This window comes from Mustelus asterias, chromosome 15, assembly GCF_964213995.1.
Source record: "Mustelus asterias chromosome 15, sMusAst1.hap1.1, whole genome shotgun sequence".
In the NCBI taxonomy this organism is placed as follows: Eukaryota; Metazoa; Chordata; class Chondrichthyes; order Carcharhiniformes; family Triakidae; genus Mustelus; species Mustelus asterias.
This window is the reverse complement of record NC_135815.1, coordinates 14,659,573-14,679,020: the sequence shown is the minus strand read 5'-3', so window position 1 is coordinate 14,679,020 and position 19,448 is coordinate 14,659,573. Positions and strand designations below refer to the sequence as shown.

Below are 19,448 nucleotides of genomic sequence, written 5' to 3'. Positions count from 1 at the left end.
ATCTTGATGGGCTGAATGGCCTCCTGCACTGGAGGGTTTCTATGATTCTAAAACTTCATGCTGAGCCACAGAGGGTAATGGAACAGGCGATTAAAAGCTCAGTGAAAGAGGGAGGCATCAAGGTGAGTTCTATAAGGTGAGAGTTGGAGAGATGCAGAAGTGAGGGAGAGAACTCCAGAGCTAAGAGCCTAAACTACCAAAAACCCGGTTGCTAATAGTGAGTCAAAGGGATGCTTATTTATATAAGACTGTCTGCATTGCTTGTCCTCCATAGATTATGTGGTGAGAATGGCAGCATATTGCTCTACTACACAATAGAAAATTCCAGAGACTACCACAAGGAAGATCAAAAATGTATAGAAATCGATCCAGAGGTAAGATGACTCATCTACAATATTTTCAAAAAATGCTTCTATTTTCATTGAAATTTTCTTTCCAAGTTTAATCATCTGTACAGTATGGCCAGGAAAATGTTTGCTGGAGCATCTGTGTTTTATTTCCTCTGGGTCATGCGTTGGCTCCAGCTAGAAGGTGCTTCAAGAAATGTATATATTTTCTGCAAACATAAAGTGTTTCCATTTCTCTTTCAGCTTGCTGACGGGGTAGAGCTCCTGCTTTGCTCATACCCTCAGTATATAAAGGTTGATAGTCTTCCAGCTGGAAATCTGGACGACAAGGTATGACATTTCGCGGCGATGGTAAGAATTCAAACCCAAGAAATATTTGCTTGTTTGGTTTGTGCTATCTTAGCCGACAAGGTACCAGTTGTGATGGACATCTTCCGTCGAGAGAAAGATACAAAAGTCTGAGGTCACGTACCAACCCTCTCAAGAACAGCTTCTTCCCTGCTACCATCAGACTTTTGAATGGTCCTATCTTATATTAAACTGATCTTTTTCTTCACCCCAGCTATGACTGTAACACTACATTCTGCACTCTCTCCTTTACGTCTCCCTTATGTACTCTATGGACGGTATGTTTTGCCTGTATGATGCACAAGAAACGATACTTTTCACTGTACCGCAGTACATGTGACAATAATCAAAATTGGGTAGGTGTTTACATGGAGTTGTATATAATGAAGGAGGTTAAGGGGCTAATATAAGAGGTGTTCAAAATTGTGAAGGATAGATTGTCTACAAGAAAGAGCTTCTCTTTAGTTAATGGGCCAGGAACTAGATGACATAGATTCTTTAAAAATTGGCAATAGAACCAGAGGTGGAGATGAGAATCACTTTTGAAGGTGAGTTGTGATCTGGAGTGCACTGCCTGCAGGGTTGGCTGGAGGAGATTCAGTAATAATTTTTAGAATTTAACTTGAAGATGAACATTTTGGAAAAAACTAGAGAGTGGGGCTAATTGGATGGCACTTTTAAAGAGCTGGCACAAGCTCTATGGGTTGAATGGCCTCTCTGCTGCATCGTTCAATGAATGTGCCCTGGTTGTGATATACTTTACCCTCAGGGGTATGGCATTCAGGTGAATTGTAATATTTCAACTACTGACCTGGTTAACATCAGGGTGGCAGTTAAATATGTTTCTAATTGCCTGATAACTCAGTGAGGATTCAATTATCTTAATTATTAAGGCCCTCCTTTCCACTTGGACAATAACACTGTGTTAGAGCTTTGTGATGTTGACACAGTAAATATAGGAAGAAAAGTTGGAGAAGTTAAAACTTGTTTCCCCGAAGAGAAGGCGGCGGAGAGGAGATTTGATAAAGGTGTTCAAAACTGAGGGGTCTGGACAGTGTCAATAGGGAGAAGCTATTCCCTGTTATGAAAGGATTGTGAACGAGAGGGCATAGACTGGAAGTAAGTAGCAAAAGATGCAAAAAAAACAGAAATGAGGAAAAGCTTTATCACGCAGCGAGTGGTTAGGATCTGGAATGCACTGCCTGAGACTAGAGGCCAGGTTCAACTGAAGCATTCGAAAAGGAATAAGACTGTTACCTGAAAAGGAAGAATGTGCAGGGCTACAAAGAACAAAGAACAATACAGCACAGGAACAGGCCCTTCGGCCCTCCAAGCCCGCGCCGCTCACCGATCCAGGATTGAATCCTGAATCCAGGATCCCCGCCCAATTTTCCAGCCTATCTACATACCAATATCCTATCCACCGAGCTGTCCCTCACAGCTACGATGCTTTGTTCATCACTACAGGGGAATGTTGGGAGGATGCACTAAAATGAATTGCTCATTCGGGGAAAAGAGTACAGACATGGTGGACCGAGTGATGTAACAATTCAGTGAATTGTACTTTTGCATAGGAAAGCTTTTTGTTAGTAGGAGTGAACATTGTTTTTATTCATCCAGTCATCACGACTCTTGCAGCTGACTCAAGCTGATGTTTAGATTTTGTGAATAAACATTGCAACGTTGTCAATGAAATGATCTCAGTGTATTTTCTCCCCCATTCTTTCCTAAAGATTTTGATTTGATTTATTATTGTCACGTGTATTAACATACAGTGAAAAGTATTGTTTCTTGCGCGCTATACAGACAAAACATACCATTCATAGAGAAGGAAACGAGAGAGTGCAGAATGTAGTGTTGCAGTCATAGCTAGGGTGTAAAGAAAGAACAACTTAATGCAAGGTAAGTCCATTCAAAGTCTGACAGCAGCAGGGAAGAAGCTGTTCTCGAGTCGGTTGGTACGTGACCTCAGACTTTTGTATTCTTTTCCCGAAGGAAGAAGGTGGAAGAGAGAATGTCTGGGGTGCATGGGGTCCTTGATTATGCTGGCTGCTTTGCCGAGGCAGCAGGAAGTGTAGGCAGAGTCAATGGATGGGAGGCTGGTTTGCGTGATGGATTGGGCTACATTCACGACTTTTTGTAGTTCCTTGCGGCCTTGGGCAGAGCAGGAGCCATACCAAGCTGTGATACAACCAGAAAGAAAGCTTTCTATGGTGCATCTGTAAAAGTTGGTGAGAGTCGTAGCTGACATGCCAAATTTCCTTAGTCTTCTGAGAAAGTAGAGGCATTGGTGGGCTTTCTTAACTATAGTGTCGGCATGGGTGGACCAGGACAGGAGATTTGGACACCTAAAAGCTTGAAGTTCTCGACCCTTTCTACTTTGCCCCTGTTGATGTAGACAGGGGCATGTTCTCCTTTACGCTTCCTGAAGTCGATGACAATCTCCTTCGTTTTGTTGACATTGAGGGAGAGATTATTGTTGCCGCACCAGATTCTCCATCTCATTCCTGTACTCTGTCTCGTCATTGTTTGAGATCCGACCCACTATGATGGTGTCGTCAGCAAACTTGAAAATTGAATTGGATGGGGAATTAGGCCACACAGTCAAAGAACAAAGAACAATACAGCACAGGAACAGGCCCTTCGGCCCTCCAAGCCCGCGCCGCTCCCCGGTCCAGGATTGAATCCTGAATCCAGGATCCCCGCCCAATTTTCCAGCCTATCTACATACCAATATCCTATCCACCGAGCTGTCCCTCACAGCTACGATGCTTTGTTCATTACAACCTATTAACTTACCCCCACCCCCCCATTCCAGACCATGTGATCTCCAGGGAGAGGCGAAAACCCAGAGTCATAGGTGTATAAGGAGTATAGTAGACGTTGATGTTTCCACAGATGCCGATTGCTGCCCATTAGCTGGCCCTGTGGCCATTAGTCACACATGGACCTTGGCAATTGAGTGCCAAGTTACTGTTGAGCGTGCAGAGTGTGGTTCTATGCTCAGCCGACAAACCCCCCTCGGCTCAATAGCGATCTCCAGTGGGAACCGCAGATGAAACGAAGGGACGCTGAGGCCAATTACAGGAACCTTGGAGAGCTAACTCAGCACAGTCCAGGGGATCAGCCCCAGAGTGTTAGTACTCTTGCATGGAGTGGCTATTCACTCGATAAACGCAGTGAGGGAGGCTCTCAGTAAATGTCTTTTTATTGACAAAGAGGGAAGAAAACACACTTAACCGCCTGCTTTCCTTCTCTCCACAGATCTCCTTAGCTGCCGCCCTGTACGAGAAAGGTCTATTGATGACTGAATATCCATTGCTGCCTAAGAGGGACTAATCTTTTACTAGGAACTGGACCTTTTAAAAGAGTTTCATATCCAGTTATTATCTATTACAAAGTTGGCATTTAATTGTTCATTGTACAAAATACTTTCGTATCAGATTTGATTTAAATAGGTTTTTTTTCAGTCTGACTAGCCCTTTTTTTAATGCAACAATTGGTTTACAAACAAGACCACACCGACTACTGAGGAATTAATGCCTTGTAAACTAATGACTGTGTATTCCACTGTTAATGAAGATCCGATATATTTTGCCATGTTTTCTATGTTCATGTACAGCAAAACAATGCAGTTTGGTGAAGTAGAGATGTGTGCAACATGCCGGTGAGCATTTGAATTATGGTTTTATGTGAGGGTGTGACAGAATGCTCTGAAAAAAAACTATTAAAACAAATTATGTAACCTTATTTCTCGGTTTCATACTTCAGTGGAAAGGGGAGAGAAGAATAATGAAGTACATTTCAAAAAAAGAACAATGTACTTGAAAATTTGCACACCGTATGTTTGACGAGACTATTTGGACAGCGCTTGTAAAGAACCAGCACGGTCACGATGGCCCAAATGGCCTCGGCTATCTGATTGAATGGGTGCCAGCTCAATTATTTGAATTGGCTTCGAAGGCTCTGCTAAAATCAAACCATGTACAAAGTATAGCTACCATGAAACGTGATGTCTAGTTCCCCTTGCGTACCTTGACCAGCGGCTAGTGGGGTGAAAAGGCTCCCATTTATAGAGTTTATCCCACCCTCGATGTTCCAGAGTGCTTTAAAGCCACCCGGCTACTTTTTGTGAAGGGACCTTCCTGTTGAGGCACAGCCTGGTCTCACAAACAGCAGTGAGCTAAATAATGAGTTCATCTGTTTTCATTGCTCAGACTTGAGGGATGAAAGTCAGCCAGGAGCGAGGACCCTTGCTCTTCATATTGTGGGAGCTTTTAGCCACCTAATCAGCAGATCGTTGGCTTGATCTGATGTCTCATTCAAAAGGCAGCACCTCCAACACTGCAGCACTCCCTCCATAATGAAAGATTACATGTTTAAATACTAGAATCCTGGCTTGGCACCAGAACACAGCCACCAAGCCAAGCTGACGTGCGAGACTTTATTATTGTCACAAGTATGCATACGTTAACACTGCATTAAAGTTAGTGTGAAAATCCCCTAGTTGCCACACTTCAGCACCTGTTCGGGTACACCGAGTGAGAATTTAGCATAGCCAATACATCTAACCAGCACTTCTTTTGGACTGTGGGAGGAAACTCATGCAGACATGGGGAGAACATGCAGACTGCGCACAGACAGCGACCCAAGCTGGGAATCTGAACCCGGGTCCCCGGCGCTGTGAGGCAGCAGTGCTAACCACTGTGCCACCGTGCCACCTTTAATTATACTTTGTTATTATCACCAGTGCCAGTACGTTATGCAACCATCTTATCATCACCTGTGATACTGAGGTCCAGCAGTGATAGAGACTAGGATTGCAGACGCAGATTCCAGTCCTGAGGCACTACTCCATTGCGTTGTCCTCATTGGAAAAGCAGCTGAGATAAGTTAACTCAGCAACAAATTAGGGGACCAAGCCTTTCAGAGAAAATTGTTACGAAATGAAAATGGCTACGAAGAGAAATTGCATATTTCCTAGGCAATCAAAAACCTTAATAGGAATGGAAGCAGATAATGGGACACTCTATTGAGAGGGTTTTACTGCCCCGGGTGCTGGGGGCCTCCAGAAAAGGTGTTCCATGGCTCTATTGAGAGGGTTTCTCCATGGAACGCCTTTTCTGGAGGCCCCCAGGACCCGGGGCAGTAAAATCCAAACCCTAGAGTCAAGAGTGAGCCAGATATGGCTGGAATTCTCTCACCCCCACCCCACCAAACCAGCTGGGATTCTCCGGTCCCGCCTCAGTGAATGAAGATTTGGCTGAGCACCAAATTCTTCTTTCCCGCTGGCAAACATGGGAGAATTCCGGCCAGTGTTTGACCAAGGTGTTGAAACTGAAGGACATCGTTTACAAGATGGGATACAGATATAGTCACCTGGTAGCACAGAGCTTGAGTATAGCAGACAAAAAAAGAGACATGCTGTCGAAGCTTTTCATCTTGAACTCAGGACAGATTCCACACAAGAATGCCAATTACAGATTTGTTTGCCCATTTTTATTCGATTCATTGCTTTCTAAGAACGTTTTGCTTCCAATTCTCTGCATCAACCTTGCTGTGTTGAGGCTTTTTCTTTTGCACTTTTGTCCAGTATTGTGGTAGGACTTGCTGTCCTGTTCTGTGAGTGCATATACTCATAATAGGATAAATAGCCATTTCTGTCAACGTCATCCTTTTCCAAAACTTCATCCGTCATTTCTGTACCAAAAGAAAACAATGAAAATAAGATGGAAAAACAGGCCAATGGATGGCGTAAAATCAATGTTATTCTGTATTACAAACATAGCCCTATATCAGCGATAGCCAAGCAGATTGGGTAAACCCAAGTCCCAGAAAAGTTGGTGTGAAAATTTCTTCAACCTGATAGAATGTTTGATGGTGAAATTAGGCCTGGTAATTGAATAGAAATCTAAATTATAACAGAAAACGTTAGATAAATTCAGCAGGTCTGGCAACATCTGAGGAGAGAGAAGCAGAGTTAGCGTTTTGTGTTCCTGTATGTCTCTTCCACAAGATCAAACGGACTCGAAACGTTAATTCTGTTTCTCTCTCCAAAGGTGCTGGCAGATTTGCTGAGTTTATCCAGCAGTTTCTGTTTTTATTTCAGGTTTCCAGCATCTGCAGTATCTTGCTTTTTATCTGAGCAATTTAAATTACAGTGCAGCCCCGTTATAACACGATGGTTGGGGTCCATAAAATGTTATCGCGAATGTTATCGGGGTCGCGCTAAATCACGAAACCGGAAATAGCAAAAAAAAGGGTCCATCGCATCATATCCGATTTCACACTAAATCGGGGTGCGTAAAATCGGGGTTCCACTATATCTGGTTTTTAAGACCAGGGCAGGTGTCAGCATCATGTGTATTTAAACTGTTACCAGAAGTATGCACAGTGCGCAAGTTGGAATGGAGTTTCCCCCTTTGCGTGCTGTCCAATGCAAATTGCACTCAATATTGTACTTGGGTAAGATGCACAGTCAGTGCAAAAGAAGGCCATTCAGCCCATCGAGTCTGCACCGACTGTCCGACCGAACATCTTACCCAGGCCCGCCCACCATCCTATTCTCATAACCCCACACATTTACCCAGCCAATTCCCCGAACCTAAACATCTTTATAGGGCGGCATGGTGGCACAGTGGTGAGCGCTGCTACCTCTCAGCGCCAGGGACCTGGGTTCGATTCCCAGCTTGGGTCATTGTCTGTGTGTCTTTGCACATTCTCCCCATGTCTGCGTGGGTTTCTTCCGGGAGCTCCTCCCACAGTCCAAAGATGTGCGGGTTAGGTGGATTGGCCATGCTAAATTGCCCCTTAGTCTCAGAGGCACAAGCTAGAGTAAATGCATGGGGTTATAGGAATGGGACCTGAGTGGGATTGTGGTTGGTGCAGACTCGATGGGCCAAGTGGCCTCCTTCTGCACTGTGGGATTCTATGATGATCTATGATCTTCAGACTGTGGGAGGAAACTGGAGTGCCTGGAGGAAACCCATGCAGACACGGGCAGAACATGCAAACTCCACACAGTCACCCAAGGCCGGAATCGAACCCGGGTCCCTGGCACTGTGACGCAGCAGTGCTAACCACTGTGCCACCGCGCCACCCTTTAAGTTTCAAAATTCCACTCAAACTAATTTGCACAACCACCGATGTAAAATCTTCCCTCAGCCAACTCAAGCAAGAAGCGTTAAAAAACATACCATGATAGTATTTAAGAGCAGTAAATTGGTGCAGTTTTATCAATAGAACTGTTTATCACAAATACTGTGTATTTTAAGACTTAGGGCCCGATTTGACCATTTCGAGACGAAGTGCCGGGTGCGGGCGCCAAATAGATCCGAGCCCGGAGGCCGCGCTCCAGCGCGCCCATACACTTTTTTCCGGCGTGGTCCAGTGGGCGGGGCTTAGCGCCGCCGGAACGATAGGAGCTCCGAACTGCGCAAAAAAACCTGACAGAACGTGCCCGGGCGCGAAAAAAAAAGCAGAGAGCGGAGAGAGCCTCTCTGCCATTCATCCTCTGGTCAGGGGGGAGCGGGGGGGGGGGGGGGGGGTTGTGATGTATCATCCCATGGTGGGGGAGAGAGGGGGTGTGACTCTCATCCTCTGGCCGCAGACACAGCGGAACCCCTCAACCACAGGATGAGAGTCACACCCCCCCCCCATGGGATGATACATCACACCCCCTCCCCTCCTCCCACCCCCCCAAGAGGGCGATGTGGGCCCGCCCCTCTCCTCATCCCCCCCACCAGAGTTCCAACTGGCCCCACCAGCCCCCCCCGGCAGATGCCAGCGGACCTGTGTGAAGCCCGGTCCCTTCAGCCGTGGCTCGAAGTCAGTTTCGAGCAACGTGCTGCAGGCTGTCGAAGGACTGAAGGTGAGCGGGAAGCATGCAAATGCATTTAAATCATCGCGCCGGTCGATTCGGGCGCACATCGGAACCGCGCCAAAATCGGCTGTCGGTAAAGGCACAATTTGCAAAAACTCTGGTGCGGATCGTGTTTTAGGCCCGACGCCCGACTTTACCGCGATTTCACGCCTGAAAACGGGCGCACAGTTTTGGTCATATCGGGCCCTTAGACTCAAAATGGCAAAATCAGGCCCTAAGTGCCGAATCCGAGCGTCAAATAGATCCGCGCCTGGAATCCTCTTTCCAGCGCGCCCATGCGCATTTTGCTGGCTCCAGTCCGATTCGTGCTGTGGACGGGGCTTAGCGCTGGCGCACCGATCGGAGCTCTGAAGATCAGTACAAGTCCAAGAGGAGACACTGGAGAAGGACCAAGCTGGGCCTGTAAAGGGATACACCATCACTGGTACACTACCAGCCACAGGTTACTCTTCCCTGCAGGGGCAAGAGAGCGGGAGAGATGGCTTTTATTTACGGTCGTTAAAAGCGCGGATCCGGATCGGGCCAGAAGACAGTAAAGTGGCCAATTTTGGGTGAATTACTCTGGATAAACCTGTGCAATCCTGTAGAAACTCTATCCCAAGCACTTTAAAAAATGCAAACATATTTCTTGTGTTGTTTGTAGTAAGTTGGAGGGTGTGTTTTCTTTTTGCCTGTTGGGGATTGTGTTTGCAATAGTTGGAACCATTGAAAAGTTGCAGGAGGAGGCCATTTGGCCCATCTTGTCCCTGACAGCCCGAGACACCCAGATGACCTTGTTAAGATGACATTGAAGAAATTTGCCAAAAATTCAAGGTTTTTGACACAGGAAAGTTATTGCCCAGGGGCTGGAGTGGCTCAATCTCATTCAAAACTGTTTCGAACCAGGATTGGAATGTTTTGCTACCCAGTCGAACATGGGTCTTAATTCAGAAATTTTACCTATTAGCAATTTCATTGTGTCTTCTGTTGTAAAGAAAGCCAGGGTGTCTTCAAGAGAATCTTCCAGCGCAGTCATTATTTCCAGGCCATCCAACTGCATATTTTTGTCAAAATCATGCAGACTGCAAAGAGGGAGAGAGTTATTAGGGCAGGTACAACATTTAAGAAGTATTTAGATGTGCACTTGTGATGCCAAGGCACACAACGCTATGGACCAAGTGCTGGAAAATTGGATTAGAATAGTTGGGTGGTTTTTCTTTGATGCTGACGCAATGGGCCGAAGGGCATCTTTCTGTGCTGTAGACCTGGAATGGGCAGCACGGTGGCACAGTGGTTAGCTCTGCTACCTCACAGTTCCAGGGACCCGGGTTCGATTCCCGGCTTCGGGTCACTGTCGGTGTTGAGTTTGCACGTTCTCCCCGTGTCTGCGTGGGCTTCCTTCGGGTGCTCCGGTTTCCTGCCACAGTCCAAAGATGTAGGGTGGATTGGCCATTCTAAATTGCCCCTTAGTGTCAGCTAGGGTAAATGCGTGGGGTTGTGGGGATAGGGCCTGGGTGGGATTGTGGTCGGTGCAGACTCGATGAGCCGAATGACCTCCTTCTGCACTGTAGGGATTCTAAGAGTCACTGGGTGGGATTTCTCTCCCTCTGCAGTGGGTTTCGTGGAGGTGGGGGGAAAGCTCGCCGCTCGCTGGGAGCGGGGTCTTATGGTGCCGCCGTTGTCAACAGGTTTTCCTGTTGAATGCATCCTTTGCCGCCGAGAAACCCATGGCAGGGATGCGCCATTGGAAGGATCGTAAGGTCCCGCCAGCGTGAACGTTAGCAAGATTTTGGCGAATAACTCTATGAATTCGAGAGGACAAGTCATTTCTGCCAAATATGGAAAGAAATTAACAGAATGCAGAAGGAAAGTTTATGTTAAACATATTTGTGAAACTCTCCTTTCTGCCTGGATTGTCATAACATAAATTTAACCTTCATTGAAATCATAGAAACCCTACAGTACAGAAAGAGGCCATTCGGCCCATCGAGTCTGCACCCCGACCACAATCCCACCCAGACCCTACCCCCACATCCCTACATATTTTACCCGCTAATCCCTCTAATCTACGCATCCCAGAACACTAAGGGGCAATTTTAGCATGGCCAATCCACCTAACCCGCACATCTTTGGACTGTGGGAGGAAACCGGAGCACCCGGAGGAAATCCACGCAGACACGAGGAGAATGTGCAAACTCCACACAGACAGTGACCCAAGCCGGGAATCGAACCCAGGTCCCTGGAGCTGTGAAGCAGCAGTGCTAACCACTGTGCTACCGTGCCGCCCCTTGCTGCGTTTTTTTTTAGTCTTGTGTCACAGTAGGTCACAGATTTGAGGCTCTTTCAATAGTTATGTTCAAATTATTTTTTTAAAATTCATTCATGGGATTTAGGCCTCATTGGCTTGGCCAGCATTTATTGCCCATCCCTTAATTGCCCTTGTGGAGAGCTGCCTTCTTGAACTGCTGCAGTCCATGTGGTGTAGGTATACCCACAGTGCTGTGAGAGAGGGAGTTTCAGGATTTTGACCCAGCGGCAGTGAAGGCACGGTGATATATTTCCAAGTCAGGCTGATGACTACATGGTGAGGTATTACTGTGCCTGGAAATAACCCTATGATGTAACGGATACTAACAATTTTGATATCTTATTGTGACAATACTGTGCCTTTAAGAAATATATTTGTGTCATGTTTCTTGTGCAGAATTTTTTTTTTAGCAATTAGTTCTATTCACCCGTTGTTGCTTTGTCTGTAACCGACAGCCCCTGTTGATACTGCAATAGCATAATTGATCTTAATTGCTAAAATGTTTGTTTTAATCTGGGCTAATGCTGTTCTGTTATTTTAGTGTTTCTCCCGGGCTTTTTCAGAGTAGGGCTTGATTAGGTCAATTGACAGGAAGAAAATCATGTGACTGGGCAGGATCAGGCTTACACAGAGAAAGCTAGCTCAATTGCTAATTGGGATCTTTAGAGAGTGGTAGCTTTCACCGTGTCTCTTTCTCTCTGGATTTGGAGACTGGGATCTGCCAGAAAATATGTCTCTTTCTCTTAAGTTCTGCTGTTTGAAGTTAGGTCTTTCGCTGGAGACTGCTGTATGGGAGTCAGAAGGCAGGTGGCTGTCTGGATCTCTGTCCAGAGGACTTGAAAGGACTTGAAGAGGAAACATCGCACCCGCGTGATCATATCTGTTTTGTGCTGATCCAAAAGAAGGATGCATGTCTGTGGGATATTGCTTAAACTATAGAGATAGCTGTTATACCCTGTCATGTTTTAGTATTTCAATTGTTAAAAGTTATGCTAATTCTTTTTGTTATAGCTAAACTGCATTGTCAAATAAAGTTTGTTTTAATAAAAATCACCAAGAAATAAATACTCATATATCCACAAAAGGAAGGGAACCAGCACAGGTGCAAGAATTCAAGAATTTGGGAAGCATAATATCTGCAGATGGAAGATGAAACAAAGAAATAAGATCGCAATGGATAAGACCATTTTTGGTAAGAAGAGATGGTTGCAAACACCTCAAGAAGCAACTTGTAAAGAGGTTGATTTGGAGTGTTGCTTTGTCTAGGGGTGAAATGTGGGTTTGGAGGAGAATGGACAGAACATGCTGAACAGGAAAAGTCCCAAATGATGCAGTGCTGCGGAGGGAGAATAAACAAAGACATTTGATGACCATTATTGAGAAAGAGCAGCGTCGGGCCCATTTTAGGAGAAAACAGACCAGCGAGAGACATTATGGAGGGAAGACCGTGAGGAAAAAGCGAGAGGAAGAGAATATCAATATCGGATGGCTTGAAAATTGAATTAAGTTATTGGCAACTGAAAGGAATAGCACAGGAGAACAAGAGTGCCACGAGCAAAGGTCCTGCCTTTGGCACATGATGATGATAATGATGATGATCCCCAGGAAGGGCATTCCATGTTCAACAGGTGTAATAATGTCCATAGTGAAGGATTAAGTTGGAGTAATCACCACTGATGTCTACAATTGATTCTCTAAAAATAATAACATATTAAAATAGTATATAGTATATAAAATAATATATAGTATAGTATAAAATAGTATGGCTGTCTTAACCAAATAAAAGTTTACAGTCCATTATATAATTCTTTCCCGAAACCATTTGCAGCTCAAAGATGTTTAGATTATTAATTCAGTCAAACGTGTAAACATTATTACTATTTCTCTTGGATTTTTCCCCCTCAGATGTGGGCATTGCTGACAAGGCCAGTGATTATTGTCCATCGCGGGTTGCCTTTGGAAAAGTGATGCTGAGCCACTTTCTTGAACTGCTGCACTCTGTGTGGCAAACACGCTCCTTCCCAGGTTTACAGTTTAGGTAGTGGGGTGGGGAGGAGGGGGTCCAGGATTTTAACTCAGTAACAACTAAGGAACAGCAAGCAACGTGTGTGCCAAGTCTGGGTGGTGTGTGTGTGTGAGAGACTCTCAATAAACAGATGAGGGAACCTTGGCTCCATTTCCAACCCTGCCCAACACAAGTGGATTATAACCGCTTTGACAGTGTTTTGATTGAGACAGCTAACTAGACTTGGGTCAAGTGGTGAAACTGGGGCAGTTCTATGGCCCACTGCCACGCTATGCAGAGTATGTGTGTATATATATATATATATTATATAAAACCACAACGCCATTCAGAGAGCCCGAGTAACTTTGTGTTTGTGAACTAGTAAGCTGCTCCAGATTAAATGCAACAAGTTGCATGTGTGATCATTCTGGGAATTAATGAGCCCATGCTGAACAGGTTTGACTGATGGAATCGGAAAAGGCGGATAAATCAGGCCATGGAAGCTGGAGTATAGTTAGTCTCCCTCCTGCTGTCAATATCTGCTCAAACACACAAACTCAGCGGTGACACAGCAGGCTGGATTTAAATGGAATCGTGTTAACTTCACTGACAACAGTTCAGGGATTCTTAGATCAATTATAAGGAATTAATAGATAATAGGCTTGTCCCAGTTGAGAGAGAGAATATAAATTCACTGAAATCCTCTTATTGCGAAGGATTTCTTATTAATATAATCTTCCCCTAAGCCTCAGTGGTATAATGTGGTAATAAAGTGTCACTCCTCCACATATAGAGTCATTCAGACACAGGAGGAGGTCAGTTAGCTGATTGAGTCCATGCTAGAATTCTGTAAAGCAATCCACTCAGTCCATTTGTCCTGCTCTGTCCCTGTGGCATGGAAAGTTTGGGAAAAAGATACAAAAGTCTGAGGTCACGTACCAACCGACGACTCAAGAACAGCTTCTTCCCTGCTGCTGTCAGACTTTTGGATGGACTTGCCTCGCATTAAGTTGATCTTTCTCTACACCCTAGCTATGACTGTAACACTACATTCTGCACCCTCTCCTTTCCTTCTCTATGAACGGTATGCTTTGTTTGTATAGCACGCAAGAAATGATGCTTTTCACAGTATGCTAATACATGTGACAATAATAATAAATCAAATCAAAAGTTTATTTCCCTCAAGAACCCATCCAATATTGAAAGGTAAAATAAGATGTAAAAATTCTGCAACTGTATTTCTGCCGGGTAGAATGGGACTACTCCCAGTGCAGGGCTACATGGGAATTATATTATTAATCATATTATTATTCCCCTTTCTTTCAGGTTCCTCAGATTCGGTTAAAAACAAAGGGTTAAAATGGTTATTTAGATAATTCCTGTAAGAAAGATGCCCAACAGTCATTTGTTGTGTATAAGTTTCACACTGTGGGTTCCCCAGTCTGGAGAGTGCAATTTCCCTGAGAAAAGGAAGGTGAGGACTCAAAGTTTCAATCCAGGTAACATTTCATTGAAAGCTGCGTCACATTTTTGATTTGATTTGATTTATTATTGTCACATGTATTAACATACAGTAAAAAGTATTGTTTCTTGCTATGCATACAAAATATACCGTTCATAGAGAAGGAGAGAGTGCAGAATGTAGTGTTACAGTCAGAGCTAGGGGGTAGAGAAAGATCAGGGGCGGCACGGTAGCACAGTGGTTAGCACTGCTGCTTCACAGCTCCAGCGACCTGGGTTCGATTCCTGGCTTGGGTCACTGTGTGTGTGGAGTTTGCACATTCTCCTCGTGTCTGCGTGGGTTTCCTTCAGGTGCTCCGGTTTCCTCCCACAGTCAAAGATGTGCGGGTTAGGTTGATTGGCCGTGCTAAAAGAAAATTGCCCCTTAGTGTCCTGAGATGTGTAGGTTACAGGGATTAGCGGGTAAATATGTAGGGATATGGGGGTAGGACCTGGGTGGGATTGTGGTCGGTGCAGACTCGATGGGCCAAATGGCCTCTTTCTGTACTGTAGGGTTTCTATGATTCTATGATCAACTGAATGCGAGGTAAGTCCATTCAAAAGTCTGACAGCAGCAGGGAAGAAGCTGTTCTTGAGTTGGTTGGTATGTGACCTCAGACTTTTGTATCTTTTTCCCGACTGAAGAAGGTGGAAGAGAGAATGTCCGGGGTCCGTGGCTGCTTTGCCGAGGCAGTGGGAAGTGTAGACAGTGTCAATGGGTGGGAGGCTGGTTTGCGTGATGGATTGGGCTACATTCACAATCTTTTGTAGTTCCTTGCGGTCTTGGGCAGAGCAGGAGCCATACCAAGCTGTGATACAACCAGAATGGATGCTTTCTGTGGTGCATCTGTAAAAGCTGATGAGAATCAAAGCAGGCATGCCAGATTTCCTTCGAGAAAGTAGAGGCGTTGGTGGGCTTTCTTAATTATAGTGTCGGCATGAGGGGACCATGAGGCTCCCATGTTCCACATCACTATGGCCAGAGATTGGAAGTGACTGGTCAGCTGTCCAAAAGTTCAAATTGACACATTAACCAGTTTTGTGGTATATTCTGCTCATAGATCACCATTCAGCAGAGTGCGTCGAGTAACAGCGACAGAGGTCTCAGGAGTTTGTTTTGTCAGGCCTGTCTCCCAGCACATTGCACAGGAGATCCAAAATCTACACTCTCTGAAAACCATGTATTCATCCACACGAGTCCATGGGGGTTACAGACCATTTGAATGAGCACTGGGTGATATCTTTTTCTGTTGATAAACCTCATGGTGGGGGGCTGGGGGTTGGTAAAATTGCAAGGATCGGATGGGACGGCACGGCGGCACGCACTGCTGCCTCACAGCGTCAAGGGTTCAATTCCAGCCTTGGGTCTGAGGAGTTTGCACATTCTTCCCATGTCTACGTGGGTTTCCTCCCACAGTCCAAAGGTGTGCGGGTTCGGTGGATTGGTCATGCTAAATTGCCCCTTAGTAATCAGTGATGTGCAGGTTAGGTGGATTGGCCATGCTAAATTGCCCCTTAGTGTCCAAGGATGTGGAGGTTAGAGGGATTGGTGAGGTAAATACATTGAGTTACAGGAATAGGGCTTGGGTAACATGCTTTATCAGAGAGTCGGTGCAGACTCGACGGGCCCGATGGCCCCTTCTGCACAGTAAGATTCTATTCTATTACATATTAATGCTCAGTTAACAAAGATAATTTCTTTGACTCTATAAGATGACTCCTGCAGATGACAAATGTAACTCAGTGCATTGGACAGTGGTATTGAAGAAATATATGGGGTGTTTTTCACAATCTCAGCACATCCCAAAGTCCTTTACAGCCAGCGGAGTATGTTTGACTTGTAGACCCTGTTGTAATGCAGGAAGCACTTTTGTCAATTTGCACACAGTCAAATCTCACCGACAGCAACGTGATAAAAACCAGACTCAGAGGCCGGACAGATAACTGAACAGAAATGAAGATTTTCAGCAAAAGCGCAGACATGTCTGACCCACGTGAAATAATAGAATTCCAGCTCCTGTTCGGACATCTTATCCAAGTCAAGCTCTCCGAGATGAGGTTTCAACTCCTCCTCAAGGTGACTGAAAAACAAACGTGGTTTTAAATTGAATATAACATTCCAAGCTTTGCAGAATCCTTTATGGATGGTCGGAAAGGGAACCTGAACTACAAAATCTTCCATTTATTACCCTCCCTGCACCACCACCCCACCCCTTTACCCAGATAGCACGCACTTCCAGTTCGACTTTGTTTCCTTGTACAACAGCAGATGTCCGCAACTCCCTCACTTATTCATGGTGTAGAGCCAGAATTCTTGGTATGGAGCCAGACAATGCACATTGACAATTTCCTCTGATTTCAAGAAGAAATTAGATATAGCTCCTGAGGCTAAAGGGATCAAGGGATATGGGGAGAAGGGGGGAAGCAGGATATTGAATTCGATGATCAGCCATGATCAAAATGAATGGTGGAGCAGGCTCGAAGGGCTGAATGGCCTACACCTGCTTCTAGTTTCTACGTTTCTAAGTGTGGGGGCATCTGACAGCTGAACCTGGTCGTCTCCTTCACTGTCCTCTTGTATAGTTTCCATTCTGGGAAGAACCCTCTTTTCACCCCCATCCCCACCTGCAGTCCTAAGGTCAACAACAACATTTTGCATTTATATAGCACCTTCAATGTGGTGTAAAACGACCAGGGTGCTTTACAGGAACTTTATCAACCAATAAGCAGCTGAATGAAATATTAGGGCTGGTGATTAATGACTTGGTCAAAAGGTAGGTTATTGGGGGTGTCTTAAAGGAGGAAGGAAAAGTAGAGAGGTGGAGAAAGTTAGGTTGGGAATCCCGGAGCTTTGGGCCCAGGCATCTGAAAGAGGGCTGAAGGGCCTGTTCCTGTGCTGTACTGAAGTCTGGTGGAGGGTTTAAAAGTGGGGATCATGCACAATGAGTGTGCGGAGATCTTGGAGAGTTGTAGGACTTGAGGAGATTCATAGAGATAGGGAGGATTTGAAAACGAGGATTAGAATTTAAGGGGAGATGATGATGTAGTGGTATTGTCACTGGACTAGTTATCTAGAGAACTCGGGTAATGATCTGAGGACTCTGGTTTGAATCCCACCACAGCAGATGGTGAAGTTTGAATTCAATAAAAATGTAATTAAAAAGTCTAATGTTGATCGTCATAAAAACCCATCTGATCACTAAGGAAATCTGGTCTGGCCTATATGTAACTCCAGATTGACTCTTAAATGGCCCAGCAAGCCATCCAGTTCAACACCGTCAACTTGGTTTGATGGTTGATGCATGTCCCAAACGATCTTAAGTTTTAATCCAACTCCAATCAAAATGAATTTAATTTAATCACCCTGGGTTAAGTTACCCACAAGCTGGTGAGTGAGTGAACGAGCTCTTCCTTGCTAATCCATCAAGGAAGAGGCTGTGATCTCACACCCCTTCTGATCTCACTCCCAGACCCTGCGGGCAGAATTTTCCCTGGTGGGGTTCTGAACCCCTGCCAGCCGGCTGAAATGTTGGTCACAAACCCACACACAGTGAGAGAGACAAACGCTCGTTGTGATTGCCCCGGGCTCACCATGTAGTTCAGGATGGTGGGTGGGTTGAGGAAACTGGAGAGCCACTCAGAGGCCTTCCAGCTGGGAAGGACCAGCAGGCGACACTGGAAGGTGAGAGAGGAGAGAGAGAGAGACAGAGAGAGAGAGAGAGAGAAAGAGAGAGAGGGCACTTTGAACAGCGGTGTCCCCTCTCCAACTGGAAAATCTCACTCGGCCTCCTTTCATTGGCCTGAAGCGGCCCTTAAGGAGCTGTGGGTGGTAGCCACCCGTTTACAGATGGATGGGCCTGCTGCCCTCATATCCTGCAAATAATGACTGGGGAGGACGGGGGGGGGGGGGGGGGGGGGGATGGCAGGAAGGAGCTGGGAATCAGCGTGCCAGCCACAGGACTATTATTAGCTCCCAGCCCCTCCGATCTCCAACCATAATGGAGCTAAAAATCATGTCACATTTCAATCTGCTACCAGGCCTCAGCAGCCCCAACTCCCTCCGTCCTCCCCATCCAAGGGCCTTCTCCAGTGCTCCGATCCCATGTGACAAAATCACAGACACTTCTCCCACTGCCAGATACTGGCCCCGTCCTCCCGGGAAGAACGCTTCTCCTCAGGGTTTCTATACTTCCCCTTGCTCCCGTGCCTCTCATTCCTCATAGAATCCCTACAGTGCGGAAGGAGGCATTTGGCCCATCGAGTCTGCACCGACCACAATCCCACCCAGGCCCTATCCCCATGTATTTACCCAAGCTAGTCCCCCTGACACTAAAGCACAATTTAGCATGGCCAATCCGCCTAACCCGCATATTTTTGGACCGTGGGAGGGAACCGGAGCACCCGGAGGAAACCCACGCAGACACGGGGAGAACAGACAGTGACCCCGAGGCCAGAATTGAACCCGGGTCCCTGACGCTGTGAGGCAGCAATGTTAACCACTGTGCCACCCCTCTTCTCTCACCTTATTCTACTGAAAGTCTTGGAAACGCCTCTACAGCAATCTTGAATCCCATGCCTACCACAGTCCGAAAGACGTGCTGGTTAGGTGCGTTGGCCATCCTAAATTCTCCCTCAGTGTTACCCGAATAGGCGGCGCGGTGTGGCGACTAGGGGATTTTCACAGTAACTTCACTGCAGTGTTAATGTAAGCTTACTTGTGACACTAATAAATAAACTTAAAGTTAAACAATGATTGGAAAACAATTTCCCTCAAAAACCTAGCGGCGTAACGGCAGAGTTTTAATAAGGTTTCCGAAACAACATCACAAGACAGAAGCAGGTAAAATAAGCCCATAATAACAGGAAATAAAAATATGTGCAAGAGTTTGCAACAAACTTACTGGTGATTGGTGATGATGCTTCTGTTGTGGAAGGCGTCCACTGGTATTCCCTCCTTGGGGACAGCGGGTCGCGGAGAATTGCTACACATGGATAAATGACCAAAAGTGAAGAAAAGCAGGCAGAGAGCGACAGGGCACCCCATCCTCAAACCAGCTCGCCCGTCCCTTGCTCATTATG

At 45.8% G+C, this 19,448-nt stretch overlaps 2 protein-coding genes across 3 annotated transcripts in view; one reads left to right on the top strand and one right to left on the bottom strand.

The window, feature by feature from the left end:
* The window catches only part of riox1 (ribosomal oxygenase 1), a 44,833-nt gene extending 40,388 nt beyond the window's left edge, over positions 1-4,445 (top strand). The window contains exons 13-15 of the mRNA XM_078229545.1: positions 275-374; positions 591-677; positions 3,960-4,445. Of these exons, the coding sequence (XP_078085671.1) occupies positions 275-374; positions 591-677; positions 3,960-4,034 (262 nt within the window). The 3' untranslated portion in view covers positions 4,035-4,445. The remainder of the gene's footprint in view (positions 1-274; positions 375-590; positions 678-3,959) is intronic.
* Positions 4,446-6,175: 1,730 nt separating this feature from the next.
* Positions 6,176-19,436, bottom strand: LOC144504788 (multiple coagulation factor deficiency protein 2 homolog). Of its 2 annotated transcripts, none has more exons than XM_078230528.1 (4): positions 19,271-19,436; positions 16,364-16,450; positions 9,517-9,638; positions 6,176-6,395 (listed from the first exon to the last, which is right to left on the bottom strand). In XM_078230528.1, the coding sequence occupies exons 1-4, from the start codon at positions 19,411-19,413 to the stop codon at positions 6,244-6,246; spliced, it is 504 nt and encodes a 167-aa protein (XP_078086654.1). In that variant the 5' UTR covers positions 19,414-19,436; the 3' UTR covers positions 6,176-6,243. The 2 variants fall into 2 exon arrangements, with proteins under 2 accessions (XP_078086654.1, XP_078086655.1); XM_078230529.1 differs by lacking the exon at positions 19,271-19,436 and adding an exon at positions 18,405-18,445 and having other exon boundaries at positions 6,235-6,395.
* Positions 19,437-19,448: the final 12 nt, after the last annotated feature.

Coding starts and splice junctions, on each gene's coding strand:
- LOC144504788 (XM_078230528.1), bottom strand. CDS start 19,413: ATGGGGTGCCCTGTCGCTCTCTGCCTGCTTTTCTTCACTTTTGGTCAT. Junction 16,451..19,270: donor AGCATCATCACCAATCACCA/GTAAGTTTGTTG, acceptor TTTGTTTTTCAG/TCACCTTGAGGAGGAGTTGA. Junction 6,396..9,516: donor CACAATGAAATTGCTAATAG/GTAAAATTTCTG, acceptor CTTTTGGTACAG/AAATGACGGATGAAGTTTTG.